The 14,957-nt window shown below is 49.2% G+C and overlaps 1 protein-coding gene across 1 annotated transcript in view; it reads right to left on the reverse strand.

Moving 5' to 3' along the window:
- The window catches only part of LOC147731675 (uncharacterized), a 100,238-nt gene extending 92,297 nt beyond the window's left edge, over positions 1–7,941 (reverse strand). The window contains exon 1 of the mRNA XM_086956816.1: positions 7,357–7,941. Coding sequence (XP_086812942.1) covers positions 7,357–7,415 — 59 coding nt within the window. The 5' untranslated portion in view covers positions 7,416–7,941. The remainder of the gene's footprint in view (positions 1–7,356) is intronic.
- Positions 7,942–14,957: the final 7,016 nt, after the last annotated feature.

Here is a 14,957-nt window from a genome sequence, read left to right on the forward strand (position 1 = left end):
TGTCTCAGGCCTTTACACGTTTAAATGCATTTGTAATATTACAACATAAGCATTACATTAATCATTCCAAAGTATTACATTTCATTATTTTGCTAAGGCATTTTCCTTCTCATGTTAGAGCATAATAAGCAACTTACATAAGCAGCTTCTAATACGGCATGTTTATTCCTAATGCAACAGTTTAGACTCGAAACAATAATCTCTGTATTACATAAGCATATTCTCTGTTGAAGCACTACATTAGTGTCCAAATAATATAAGCACGCTACTACATGTTGCAACATTCTCGGCCTAGTACTACATTACTAATAATCACACATCAACATGGTCCTCTAAATATGCGGGTGCTGACTACTGGTGATTATAATGCATCCCTACAATTTTCAGAATAACATGGCGCTCTATCAATCCCATTACTCCAGACTGCCATCATTTCCTGTCCCACACACAACAGTAAACATCTGTAGCGACTTCATGGCACCTGCGCAACACAGTCCAGATAAGCGTTGACACGTTTCGATGGCTTCAATTTAATCGCGCCATCTTTTTCATAAAGATGATGAGATTAAATTGAAACCATCGAAACGCGTCAATACTTTAGAAGGCACAATCCAAGGACTAACATAGACGGGTTAATACCGATTGGATCAATGTATCACTAGCTGTTTTTCTTAGTCCATTGTGATGTTCATCTGTAAATTACAAAGGGCAGTGTCTTACATATGTGTTTGTCTCTATTATGCTAGTCATAATTGTAATTTGTTGTTAATCAACTCTCCTTTGGGTGATATTTTCTGTATGTCATTTTAAGAAAATCTTTTTTAATATGTTACAAAATGTGATGCAATATATGGTTTTAATCTTTTTGGAATAAATTGTGAATATATATTTTTAAATAAAACGCTTTGCAATATATATATTGAATATAGTGCTCAATATCTTATTGTATTGTCAAACTAGTGTACATGGATATCTGAATTGTTGGGTCAAGGGAATTTCTTTCATTTCGGTAACAAGTACCTTATTTCCCTTGAGAGTGTTAAGGGATCCCTCTCTGTTTTTTCAACCACACACAGAAGATACAAAATGGATTCCGGTCACTATACAGTAGAGCACATAAGGCTCATTCCTCACTCTTTCATAATTCCACACACCATGACAGTGCCCATACGCTCTGTATCCAAGTCCCTTGCAACCATCTGACAGCTTCCTGCCCTAGCTGCTGACAGGCAGTGGGCTGTATAAGAAAAGAAAGGTACCATAGATTGCAGCTCATAATCCAATTTTTAACAAGCATTTGCAATGCAATAGGTCTCGCATTAGGAAAGTGTGAGCTATTGGTATTGTAAATGACACATTTCTTTAATACGTGTTGGCTTTGAAAATATATAAATTAATAGCATTGTTATTCACAAAGCCAATACCCTGCACTTTCCTAATGCGAGTCCTATTGGCTAAGGCAATGCTTGTTGGTAGCAAGCAAGGACAGTGCTGTTGTGGTGCTGAGTGATGATGTGGTTGGGCTGAGTGATGTGGTGGTGCCCCTGAGTGATGTGGTGGTGCCCCTGAGTGATGTGGTGGTGCCCCTGAGTGATGTGGTGGTGTTCCTGAGTGATGTGGTGGTGTTCCTGAGTGATGTGGTGGTGTCCCAGAGTGATGTGGTGGTGTCCCCGAGTGATGTGGTGGTGTCCCCGAGTGATGTGGTGGTGTCCCTGAGTGATGTGGTGGTGTCCCCGAGTGATGTGGTAGTGTTCCTGAGTGATGTGGTGGTGTTCGTGAGTGATGTGGTGGTGTTCTTGAGTGATGTGGTGGTGTGGTGGTGTCCCCGAGTGATGTGGTGGTGTGCCCGAGTGATGTGGTGGTGTCCCTGAGTGAAGTGGTGGTGTCCCTGAGTGATGTGGTGGTGCCCCTGAGTGATGGTAGGTGGAGTTGTAGGGTGGAGTTTGAGTTGTAGGGTGGAGTTGTAGGGTGGAGTTGGAGGGTGGAGTTGGAGTTGGAGGGTGGAGTTGGAGTTGGAGGGTGAGGGTGGAGTTGGAGGGTGGAGTTGGTGGGTGGAGTTGGAGTTGGAGGGTGGAGTTGGAGTTGGAGGGTGGATTTGGAGTTGGAGGGTGGAGTTGGAGTTGGAGGGTGGCGTTGGAGGGTGGAGGTGGAGGGTGGAGTTGGAGGGTGGAGTTGGAGGGTGGAGGTGGAGTTGGAGGGTGGAGTTGGAGTTGGAGAGTGGAGTTGAAGGGTGGAGTGGGAGTTGGAGGGTGGAGTTGGAGTTGGAGGGTGGAGTAGGAGGGTGGAGTTGGAGGGTGGAGTTGGAGTTGGAGGGTAGAGTTGGAGTGTAGAGTTGGAGGGTGGAGTTGGAATTGGAGGGTGAAGTTGGAGTTAGAGTCGGAGGGTGAGGGTGGAGTTGGAGGGTAGAGTTAGAGTTGGAGGGTGGAGGGTGGAGTTGGAGTTGGAGGTCGAGGGTGGAGTTGGAAGGTGAAGTTGGAGGGTGGAGTTGGAGGGTGGAGTTGGAGGGTGGCGTTGGAGTTGGAGGGTGGAGTTGGAGGGTGGGGTTGGAGGATGGAGTTGGAGGGTGGAGTTGGAGTTGGAGGGTGGAGTTGGAGGGTGGAGTTGGAGGGTGGAGTTGGAGGGTGGAGCTGGAGGGTGGAGTTGAAGTTGGAGGGTGGAGTTGGAGGGTGGATTTGGAGGGTGAAAGTGGATTCGGAGGGTGGAGTTGGAGTTGGAGGGTGGAGTTTGAGTTGGAGGGTGGAGTTGGATTTGGAGGGTGAGGGTGGAGTTGGAGGGTGAAGTTGGAGTAGGAGGGTGGAGTTGGAGGGTGGATTTGGAGTTGGAGGGTGGAGTTGGAGTTGGAGGGTGGAGTTGGAGTGTGGAGTTGGAGTTGGAGGGTGGAGTTGGAGGGTGGAGTTTGAGTTGGAGGGTGGAGTTGGAGGGTGGATTTGGAGGGTGGAGTTGGAGTTGGAGGGTGGATTTGGAGTTGGAGGGTGGAGTTGGAGTTGAAGGGTGGAGTTGGAGTGTGGTGTTGGAGTTGGAGGCGTGAGTGGGAGTTGGAGGGTGGAGTTGGAGGGTGGAGTTGGAGGGTGGATTTGGAGGGTGGAGTTGGAATTTGGAGTTGGAGGGTGGCGTTGGAGGGGTGGTATTGGAGTTGGAGGGTGGAGTTGGAGTTGGAGGGTGGAGTTGGATTTGGAGGTTGGAATTGGAGGGTGGAGTTGGAGGGTGGAGTTGAAGTTGGAGGGTGGAGTTGGATGGTGGAGTTGGAGTTGACGGGTGGAGTTGGAGTTGGAGGGTGAGGGTGGAGTTGGAGGGTGGAGTTGGAGTTGGAGGGTTGGGTTGGAGTTGGAGGGTGGAATTGTAGGGTGGAGTTGGAGGGTGGAGTTGGAAAGTGGAGTTGGAGGGTGGAGTTGGAGGGTGGAGGTGGAGTTGGAGGGTGGAGTTGGAGTTGAAGGGTGGAGTTGGAGGGTGGAGTTGGTGTTGGAGGGTGGAGTTTGAGTTGGAGGGTGGAGTTGGAGAGTGGAGTTGGAGTTGGAGTGTGGAGTTGGAGGGTGGAGTTGGAGGGTGGAGTTGGAGTTGGAGGGTGGAGTTGGAGTGTGGAGTTGGAGTTGGAGGGTGGAGTTGGAGGTTGGAGTTGGAGGGTGGAGTTGGAGTTGGAGGGTGGAGTTGGAGTGGGAGGGTGGAGTTGGAGGGTGGAGTTGGAGGGTGGAGTTGGAGGGTGCATTTGGAGGGTGGAGTTAGAGGGTGGGTTTGGAGTTGGAGGGTGGAGTTAGAAGTTGGAGTTGGAGGGTGGAGTTGGAGTTGGAGGGTGGAGTTGGAGTTGGAGAGTGAAGTTGGATTTGGAAGGTAAGAGTAGAGTTGGAGGGTGGAGTTGGAGGGTGGAGTTGGGGTTGGAGGGTGGAGTTGGAGGGTGGAGTTGGAGTTGGAGGGTGGAGTTGGAATTGGAGGGTGGAGTTAGAGTTGGAGGGTGGAGTTGGAGTTGGAGGGTGGAGTTGGAGGGTGGAGTTGGAGTTGGGGGGTGGAGTTGGAGGGTGGAGTTAGAGTTGGAGGGTGGAGTTGGAGTTGGAGGGTGGAGTTGGAGTTGGAGGGTAGAGTTGGAGGGTGGAGTTGGAGTTGGAGGGTGGAGTTGGAGGGTGGAGTTGGAGGGTTTAGTTGGAGTTGGAGGGTGGAGTTGGAGTTGGAGGCGGAGTTGGAGGGTGGAGTTTGAGTTGGAGTTGGACGGTGGAGTTGGAGTGGGAGGCTGGAGTTGGAGGGTGAAGTTGGAGTTGGAGGGTGGAGTTGGAGGGTGCATTTGGAGGGTGGAGTTTGAGGGTGGAGTTGGAGAGTGGAGTTGGAGTTGGAGGGTGGAGTTGGAGGGTGGAGTTGGAGTTGGAGGGTGGAGTTGGAGGGTGGTGTTGGAGTTGGAGGGTGGAGTTGGAGTTGGAGGGTGGAGTTGGATTTAGAGGTTGGAGTTGGAGGGTGGAGTTGGAGGGTGGAGTTGGAGGGTGGAGTTGTAGGTTGGAGTTGGAGTTTGAGGGTGGAAGGATTCAGAAAAGGAAGCAGCCATGTTCAAATACTAATGGAGGGTCGCATTCTCAGTTAACTCTTAAGCATGCCGTTTTACAAAATAATCTTTCATTAAGGTCTTATAAAGACGCTGTTCTCCTCGGCTTCATAAATACAGATATAGTAAACGTTGCATCTGAGTACATAAACACATATTGGTGAATTATTTGTAATTAGACCGTAGAAGATAACAAGACATTTATTTTGGTATAGAGTTACTGTTTATCTCCTGTGTACTATCGTGTAGTAGCTGTCCTTTATAGTAAATGGTTGCTTCTGATTGTTTTTAATCAAATCGCCTTTTTTCCAAGATGGCTACTGGGTGAACTTTAGGATTGGGGCGGGAAAATGTTGCGTTGGTCTGTCTTTTATTTTGATTGCAGGTGACGTCATTAGCTGACAAACACAATGCAGAAAAATAGACTATTCTTGTTAAATGTTGAACTGGAAACCGCCCCGTTCTACGAGACTTTGAGTTGAACGCTAGAACTGTATTTCTTTGCAAGAACAGGATAAAACACTACCGGATAACGTCACTGGGAGAGATACATGTTCCAGTTCCTGTGTTGTCGCCTACGAGACGCAGCAACAGTTGTGTGAGAGGCACGCTTAAGGTGAAGTTGTATTTTAGATGCGAGCGCACTGCCAGAGGTGTGCCCTGTGAGAACTTGCTGTTTTAAATAGCTATGGCCTTAATTCACAATAGGACGAACGGCTGAACTCCGGGTTGGATTGGGATTAAAAATCGGTCCGCGCTCGTTAAAATAAACAAGCTCTCTGCATTGCTGTGGCTGGGGGCGGGAGGGGCGGGGGGGCAGGGGAGTGGGAGCGCATTCCTTTGAAGTCTTATGCGGGAGCGGGGGAGCGGCAGCCTTCGAAGTCTGAGACTTTTCTTTTGCACTTACTATAATTCTCGCCAGCAATGCACAAGCGCATTGGCAGGCGAGACCTAAAAAGCTGGCAGTATGCAAGTTTTCATTGGGGAGGCTCATACAACAACACAGGCCAAACAATGAAAAACTGGGTACTTTGATAACAGGTGAGACATGTGAATACAGCATTTCAATCCCTCAGGGTTGTAAAGTATATTAGTGGTGGAAGATTGAGGTAAATTTAAATGCATGATCTTTTTCTCTGTGTACTTTCGGGACACTGTGGTCATAGACCTCTCATTGCTGAACACGGCATTAAGTAGGATACTCTCTGTTCTATGATTTCATGCTACTGTACTTATCCTGCATCAGGACTGAAGTCCCTTTGAGTTTAATGTTTGGGACAGTAAAACAGCAACATACTGAGGAAGATGCTATTGCGATGATGTGGCTCAGACGAGGAATAGACCAATTGTTCCGCATAATTGTGCTCCGAGGAAGCCAATGTTTAGGCGGAACGTGTTGGCTGCGCTTACTGAAAAGAAATAGAATAAAGAAAGAGAAAACTACAAGCAGTGACTGACTCGTCTTGTTTGCTCTAGTCGTGCGTCCAAATTGTTGTCTACTACATTTGTGTTTCTGTTGCTTTTCGATCTATGAATTAAAGTGTCTGATGCATGGCCAATTGGTAGCTGTTCGGTTTGAGGTGGGCAACTTGGCTTAATATTAGATGTTTATTTCAGGTGGTGCGGCTATAGGCCCCCTGGCTGACAATATTTGTTTCAAATTGCAGTAGTTCATTGCATTCTACATTACCCATTTCTTTCTCTTCGGTAGTGCCTGCACTTCCAGATTTCTGTGTAAATGTATTCTTTCCCCCTTACTAGTTCATGCACTTTTTGCTCTCTCAATAACCCCATTTATTGTCTGCAGTTCCTGCACTCTCTGCTTTCTCGTTTAGTATTATGTGCACCTGCCAGTCCTTGCATTCGCCCAGTTCTATATTATCCTCTTCTTTCTAGTCAGCCGTTCCTACCCTGCAGGCTGCATTGCTCATCATCCACTTGTCTGCTTTCGGCAGTTCCTTCACTTCATGGTGACCATGTATTTCTGGTCTGAGGTCCCTGCACTTTTAGTAAGTCATTCTTCTCACCACATCCTGCACTCCTTCTTCCTCCTCTGTCTTTTCTGCGTTCCCTTGTGCCTCCTTCGCTCCCTCCATGCTCTATTGACTCCTCCCTCCACGTATGCCCCCTGATCAGCTTCTCCTGCACCCCCTGCTTCCCCTACTAAGTAATTTCTGATCGGTTGTTCCTGCGCATCGTATTTTCTCTGTTCTGGCGGCCAGCGCTTCTGCGGCCTCCTCTACGCATTCTGCATGCACCGCACTATCGGCACAAGCAACTTTAGGGTGGCTCAATCCCCCTTTCTCCATGGTTACTCTTCGTCCATTTGCTGAACAATGACTGCTGCAGCCAAAGAGGCTAGGCAGGGAAGGGGCAAGCCCGGAACACGGCGAGGAGGGGCTGAGGAGGGACGGCTGAGGAGAGCGGTGTGAAAAGGAGGAAAATAGAAAGAGACGAAAGGAAGGAGAGTTATAACACAAGAGAGAGCGAGGGAGACATACATTAAAGGAAGGAGATGGAGAGAGACACGGATGGACTTGGTACTTCTTAGGAGAGAGGAAAAGAAAAGAGGTACGGTCCCACCCCCCACTACCCAAATACCGCAGTGCGCATACTCCAGCTCCCAAACCCTCGTTTCCTACTACATTAAACAGCTCATGAAGGATTAAAATGTTTACGTTTGAGTGAGGAATTGAGTCAGCGAGAACGGATGGGAGAGCGCACACAAGAGTGAGGGGGTGACAGTACACAGGCAGGAGGTGCGCAGACTTCAGCAAGAAGGAAGTGCGCAATTTCAGGTAGGAAAGATAAAAATGCATGTGGTGAGTACTCACCCGCAGTCGCAAAGTTCACAGATACAGGTGAACTCGGGCATCTCCCCTGTGCCCGCCATGTTAGCTCCAGCTAGAGTCGAGCTCGAAGAGAGAGGGGTTTGCTCCGAGGCTGACGACCTGGCACTGCTCTCTCTTTAAGTTTCAAGCAAAAACCTAGTAATTCTTGTGAAAGATGGACTCAGAAAGTGTAGCGAGGCCTGTGCGGCCGGGCATTGTTGTCTACTCTGTGTTTACCCCCCCTCTATACACCGCTTTTTTAGGACACCCCTAGAAAAGCCTTTGGTACTCCCCTCCCTTTTTTCTCTCCTCTTCTCTCTCTCTCTCTGTGATCCCCTATCTGTGCACCACTCCCTTCTCTTTCCACACCCACTCCCGCGCCTATCTGCACACCTGCCCTCCCTCCATGCACATTACTAATACTATCTACCTACTCCTCGCCTCTTGGTATGCTCCGATAAACTATCACCCCTTTCTATGCACCTTTCGTCCCTCTTTATGCTCTCTCACCACCTCCTATGCCCATCCACTGCCTCCGTGCACCCTTCCCTCTGTGCACCTATCTGCCCCCTCGCCCGTCTTTAAGCCCCTCCCAATTCCACGTGCCCCTTGCCCCTCTCTATTCCCGCGCACCTCACTTGTTCCTACCCCCATGCACCTCTCTCCCCTCAGTCCCCCTTCTTCCTATGCCTCCTCCCCTCTCTCGGACACTTCTCTTTCCTCAGTTTGAGGATCCGTCCCTGCGCTCTACCCCTGCGTCCCCTGGCTCCGCACGGACCAAGACTGGCCTCTACCAGCCCTCTCGCAGTGTGTAGAGTTACCATGGCTCTGCGCCTACTTGGGCTCGGCCCTCCCCAAGGGGGAGCAAGTTAAAGTATTTGAATGCGAAAGGCTGCACCCCTCCCCACTCCCCTCCCCCCAGTGACAGCCTAACAACCCCAGGCCTGTGCTAGGCAGCTGGCATTGGACTGGACCCCAGGCACGCGCTAATAACAGGGCCAGCCTGCGGGGCGCCCTTGGCACTGGACACTGTGTACACAGCAACCCGGTGCTCAGCAAACACTCACCTGTCGCTATGTCATTACAGCACAGGTGAGGCAAGTCGAACCAGCCTTCCAGGGCTTACCTTTGCCGCACCCGGGTTTAAGTTAAAACAGATTTCACGGTATTTTTCCCTGAAAGCTCACAGTCTGTTTGCCAGTGTCTAACAGGCAAAGTGTTCAGCCATATGAGCACATCTCATGAATTTGCTGAAATACACGAATGAAAAGTGAACCAGCACATTTCAAGGATTTTTCTGTTGTCAAGAGATTGGAATCTACACTTTGAAGCACGGTGCTGGAATCCACGCCTGAGAATTTTATAACTTTCCCCAAACAAAATGCTGTACATATCAGAGTACAAGTACAACAACTGTATTGTCCCCAACTAAAAAGCAGCAACAACATTGACATATGCACATAATAAGCATGAAATATAGCCACCACTTAACAATACAGGCATTAATACAATTAAATATTCTATTAGTCCTTACTCCCTGCGTCGTGATTGACATGCACATTCTTAGCTTAAACCCAAGGTCCTGTACATTAATTCTAAAAGTCTATACTATATTACTTTATACTTCTTGAAAAAGAGTATAGTGAACTTCCGGTAAACTGTGCTTAAGTATGGCTGGCAAGAGGCAACCCAACATTTTTTATGCCTAAAGTAGCAAGACATCATGGCCCCATGCTCTATTCCAGAGGTCTTCAAACTTTTGTAGGTTGAGCCCCCCCAGCTGAATTTTTTTAGATGCTGGGCCCCCCCACCACCTGACAAAAATTTGTGGAATCTGGGACACTACATAATCGACTGCCACGCGCATATCACGAGCCATATCCGTCAAATAATGTTCTACACAACAAGAATGTTTAGTAAACTACAGGTTTGTGAGTGGGTGTGGTGACATGACAGAGGCTTATTATACAGTTCAAAACACAATTTTCCAAGATAAAATGTGTGCAAATTGTTTTTACTAGGATGCTTGTTCCACACATGACATAGATTAATAATAACACCACCAACATAAATGTGACGGGTGTGCATGTTTTTTACCACAGACGGTCAATCTGTGGATGGATATTTGCTACTGCCATCCTCAGGTTGTGCTCCACATCTAGTCTTAAACGGTACTCAGTCCACTGCAAGCTCATGGTTGCCCCATACCTGTAACCTCCAATATTCCAAGCCTATGCACCACAGTGTCATTAACTGTCTAGCAAAGCCTCTTGCTAGGGTCAAAACTGCTAGCGCCGGTTTTCTCCACTCTGCATTTTACTGGCACCTCTGCAGGCACAGTGTCTTGGGCCGCGTCATGGTGAAGTTACAAGACTAAGGGAAGACACACCAGAAGCAGGTGTGTGAGAGGTCAAACGTGCAGCACTGAGGTATGTTGGTATGGCCCAAAGCAAGGTGGCATCCTTTTCATTTAATGCTCAAAAGGCTTGGCAGTTCTGAGCAGGTCAGAGCTGCAGTGCCTGCATGCCCTCTGTTAGTAAGGACTGCAGTCACGCAGTCTGTCTCCGGCTAATAGTATATGGGTAAATCAAACGGTGAGGGGGAAGAGGGTATGGGTGAGGGTGGTGAACAAATGGACCAGGCAGCCAACACAGCAATAATAACTGAACAAATGCCTGCCTTGAGGCTGGTCACCTTGCAACTACCTTGTGCCCTGAGAAAGAGCCCTTTCCGGTGCCCCTGCCTTGCTATGGACGCCAGCAGCACTGAATTGAGAGAACCCGGAAAGCAGCACTGGAGCCATTCTTGCACATTCAGCGTTTCCCACTCACTGGTAAGCTTGCTAAATACTGCCATACTGGTCATTTGTTCGTGACGATTTAAGGCTTAAGCATGACAAAATTATCAAAAAAGATTGTCTTCATAAAGTCTATACATTTTACAATGGACTTTGCCTTTATTTACTTTAATTAAGAGGCAGTTATCTTTAACTTCGCAGCTTTCAGAACACTGCAAAGTATGCACCGATGAGGGGAAAAATCTCGGCTTTTTGTATGAACCGGCGCGAGCCAAGAAAATACAATACAGATCTTGCCACTTAACACCAAGTACGATAATGTGGCCCATCCGTAGCTGCTTCCCGTTGTGTATTTCATGTGAATTGTAACACTGTGAAACGTGACTTGTTAATTCTAAACACTTTGCATACCGAGATTACTAGTTTTCTCTTTTCCTAGCAGAATGAATGCACATACAATTTCCACAGTACAAAATGCACCTAGTTATGAAAAGCAGATGTTTTTTGATCAATAGGAAGTGCACTGCAGCAGTTTAAAGATCTTTTTCGAGTTTCTCACAGCTCAAAAGGTTATAATTCGTAGTATTTATCCATTCCCATGGACTTCATTGCTTTGTTTTGCTCGCGAGGAATTGTCACTTATAGTGGATGAAATGTCACTCACAACTGCAATGAAATTAAAAAAAAATGTCACACATAGCAATCTGAAACCTTGGCAGCTATGTCTTGAGCAGCACATGAAGAAAGGAAAGCCTGTGAGGCGGCGCAGACATGAGGCTTGATTGATCACAAATTTTGAACCGGGAAGGGCTTGAACTGAAATGCTTCAGCTGCGGTGGGAGGCAAGGAGTCTCCTCTGAAACCAAAGGCAAAGGAACAGAACTGTCTTCCTTTGCTTTCGGTTTAAGAGGAGACTTCCTGCCTCCCACCCCAGCTCTAACAATTAACCCCCTCCTGGGACGGTGATTAACAGAGAAAAGTATGGGCTGGTCGGCCCGATGATTTCCCCTCCCTCCCCTCTACCGGAGTTCTCTAGTGAAAGACAAATGTAAGATTTTCGGGTGGAGTGCGCGCCCCCCTGGGATGGTGTTGCGCCCCCCTGGGGGGGTGCACCCCACAGTTTGAAGAACTCTGCTCTATTCCATTTAGAACCTTCCTATCCTTACTGTGCCAATTTTTCTCATTCAGCAATTCAGTAGAATACGATTTTGCTGCGGTGGGGTCAGACCAAAGTTCTCCAGACTTATTCCCCTCAAGTCAGATTTCAAATGTCGAAAACCACGGTTTTCTAATAGTGCTTTGAAGGTCAGGGATCTCAAGCATGGTCATGGTATTACCATTAGGTAATATATATATTACTTAATGGTGGTCGCCAGTAGGTAGATATAGTTAGGACCTAGTTTCCATAGGAAATTCGCAACATTCTATTTGAAATAACTTTGGCGCCGGTCAACGAATCTTCGCGAAATTATCCAAGAAAATGGCCTGCTCCACTCCGCTCCTTTCCTTAAAGTTTGGGGGTGATTTGTGAAGCGGGGGCTGAGAAAAAAGGGGGGTCCCAAAACGTGTTTTCCCCATGCAATTTTCCATAGGACCTTTAGCCAGGGCTACATCCCGAACGGCTGAATGGAATTACACCAAATTTGGCAAAAAGGTAGAGTTCTGTTCGCAGATTACCCTTTTTGTTAAATGGTGTAAATCCGTTCAGTAGTATAGATAAAGTACCGTACTCTGTACTGTACTCTGTAGTGTACTCCGTACCTTCCTGAGCACGAGTTGCATGCTATTTGGCTGTCAACACTTCAAACCAGGAAGTGTTGGCAGCCATCTTGTGCCTCGGTAGAACCGAGGCACAAGAAAGCAGTGAAACAATCATGCAAAACACGCAAAGAGGGCGGGCTAGAAACACCCTGACCCCTAGGCCTGCTCAGGGGGTCCCGTAAGGACCCCCAAGGCCCAAAAATTATTATTTTAAAAAAATTGCGGGATACGCGTCGGTACGCGCACCCCGTGAAAAAAAAAAACTGGTCTGCTTTTTTTCAAATTAGCCCCCGGGGGGACAAAATCCTGGGGGCATAGTGAAAAAAAGTGTGGGTGGTGCCCCAATCCCCCCCACACTGCCCCGGGGACCGCCACCCCCGGGGCAAAGTAATTAAAATGGGGGGGCAAACGACCCCCCCCGCAGTCCCGGGGACCGCCTTCCCCGGGGCTTCGTTTAAAAAAAAACTGTGCGGTGCTCACGTGAGGGTCGGAGCTGCCTACCCATTACGTGTAACCAGGGTTACATGAGTCTGAGCCCACTGCTAGTTCCTCTCATCCAGTCCCCACATATCTATGGCTTATCGCTTATATAGGACCCCATGGCAGCAGTGGATAACTACAGAAATAGGCCTCCAGTGGCCCCAGCATATCAGGAAGTACAGACGGGCCCCCCAACATATTAAACTAATGTCCACTTATCTGGATGCGACGTCAGCTGTGTATATATGTTCGTATCACCAGTGTCCAATGTCTTGAAAGTTAAAGACGCCACTCAGGAGTGCAAATGTCTGATGGCATTGTTACATGTTTGGAACAGGGCTATTCCACATCAGACAGGATCGGCTGCTCTCCCTGTTCTCTACGTGGTGATATTCTCCGCATGCCCAGTTTCGCTTTCTGTTTTAGGAATTTCTGCTCTTCCGCCGTATCATTGAAGATCCGAGTTTTGCCCTCCACCGTAATCTTGAGCCTCCCCGGGTACAGCATGGCATAGGGGATGTTGAGGTCACGCAATTTCTGCTTCACATCCATTAATTTATTTCGTGCTTCTTGCACCGCTGAAGTGAAGTCCGGGTATAGCGACAGATCCATCCCCTCGTGGGAGAGCTTACCAAGTTCCCTGGCCTTCCGCAGTGCTGCATCGCGGTCTCTATAGTTGAGTATCTTGGCTATAATGGGCTGCGGCCTCGACCCAGCAGGTGGCTTCGGGCCAGTGATCTGTGCGCCCTTTCCACTATAAACACATCAGAGAAGGTGTCTCGGCCCAGCAGGGTAATCAGCAGCTTCTCGACGTATTGCTCCATTGGGCCTGTGTTGGTATTTTCCGAAACACCCATCAGGCGGATAGTGCACCTTCTAGATCTGGCTTCCAAGTCCTCTGCCGTCGCCGCCATGGTCGCCAGCTGCTTCTCCATCCTCGATTGTTTGGCATCCATTTGCGTCTGGGAGTCCTCGGCCTCCGAAATCCTTCGTTCCGCCATGTCTATACGTTCAGTGTGTCTATCTAGACGTTCTGACATACGATCTACCCTGTAGGTCAGGGAGTCAATTTTACTATCAATGTTCGTGAGGGAGGTCTGTATAGTGTGGAACATGGATTTTATGGCGTCACCAGTTATCCTACCGGCCTCCAATGTCGTGAGCGGGGAAGGTGTCTGTGACTCCGTGGCATTATCTGGTTGTTTCTTCGTCTGCTCGAAGGATAATTTCGACTGGCTGCGGTCTGGTTTCCCCATGGTGGAGCTTCTTCAAGCTACAGTAGCTGCAGGGTAAGTGATCAGTTTTCAGGTGGCACCGGGATGGCAGCGCATCGCCCCAAACTAGCGTCTCAGACCTCACTAGGCCAACCCGTTAGCCCACCATGAGCGTATCGCCAATCTGGGATGTAAAATAAACGCCGCTGTAGGGCAGCGTATTGTGTCGCGCTGTTGCTGCTATATTTATGTCCGGGCAGTCTTCCGTCCCGCTGGCGTACAGTTGGCTGTAATGGCGGGCCTTAAACGATATGCGGCAGGCCCCAGAAGTGTTTTGCGAAAGTTGTGCGGCTGGTGAATATATAACAGGGCTACTTCCCAATTATGTCCAGGTCACGAGCACTGGTGCATCACAGTCGCACTCCGCCACACCACTAAGAGCAATAAAAGGGAGGGGTGCTCGGTTATGCTGGGAGGTGGGCTCTAGCAGACTCAAGTCGTTCCGCCTTGCAGGTGGGGGTCCGTTGTCATATCATCCTTCAGGCACTTGTATCGCCCTTCTTCCCCAAACGGGCTCATGGGTTGATCTTGCTGTCCCCTCGAGTCGCCACCAGTCCCGCTAGGCCTCAGCTCTCCAGCAGCCCAGGAAGGGCAGGGGGGGGCACCACACACTCACCGCAGCATCAGGCCCGGTAGGGGTCAGCTCAGGTCTTCCAGGACCACAGGCGCCAAAGTCGATCATCCGTCACCACCGTGGCTATTTTCCCCGCTCGGGAGCCGCGTCTTATCACCTCCGGTCCTCCCGGCAGCCGCGCCACAGGGCCACACTCACGATCACGGCCTCAGGGGACCGGGCCTTCCGGCAGTGCCGCCCCAGTGCGTAGCTGACCTGGTTCTCTCCCTCTAAAGCGGCTCTGCTGACCTGGTTTGTCTGACTTTAGAGCAGCTCTGCTGACCTGGTTCTCTGGTTCTAAAGCAGCTCTGCGGATCTGGTTCTCTCCCTCTAAAGCAGCTCTGCTGACCTGCTTCGTAGGCTCCAGAGAAGCTCTGCTGACCTGGTTCTCTGGCTCTACAATGGCTCTGCTGACCTGGTTCTCTGGCTCTACAGCAGCTCTGCTGACCTGGGCCTCTGGCTCTACAACAGCTCTGCTGACCTGGTTCTTTGGCTCTATAGCAGCTCTGCTGACCTGGTTCTCTGGCTCTAAAGCAGCTCTGCTGACCTGGTTCTCTCCCTCTAAAGAGCTCTGCTGACCTGGTTCTCTGGTTCTAGAGCAGCTCTGCTGACCTGCTTCTTAAGCTCCAGAGCAGCTATGCTGACCTGGTTCTCTGGCTCTACAACGGCTCTGCTGGCC

This window comes from Lissotriton vulgaris, chromosome 2_1, assembly GCF_964263255.1.
Source record: "Lissotriton vulgaris chromosome 2_1, aLisVul1.2, whole genome shotgun sequence".
NCBI classification, from domain to species: Eukaryota; Metazoa; Chordata; class Amphibia; order Caudata; family Salamandridae; genus Lissotriton; species Lissotriton vulgaris.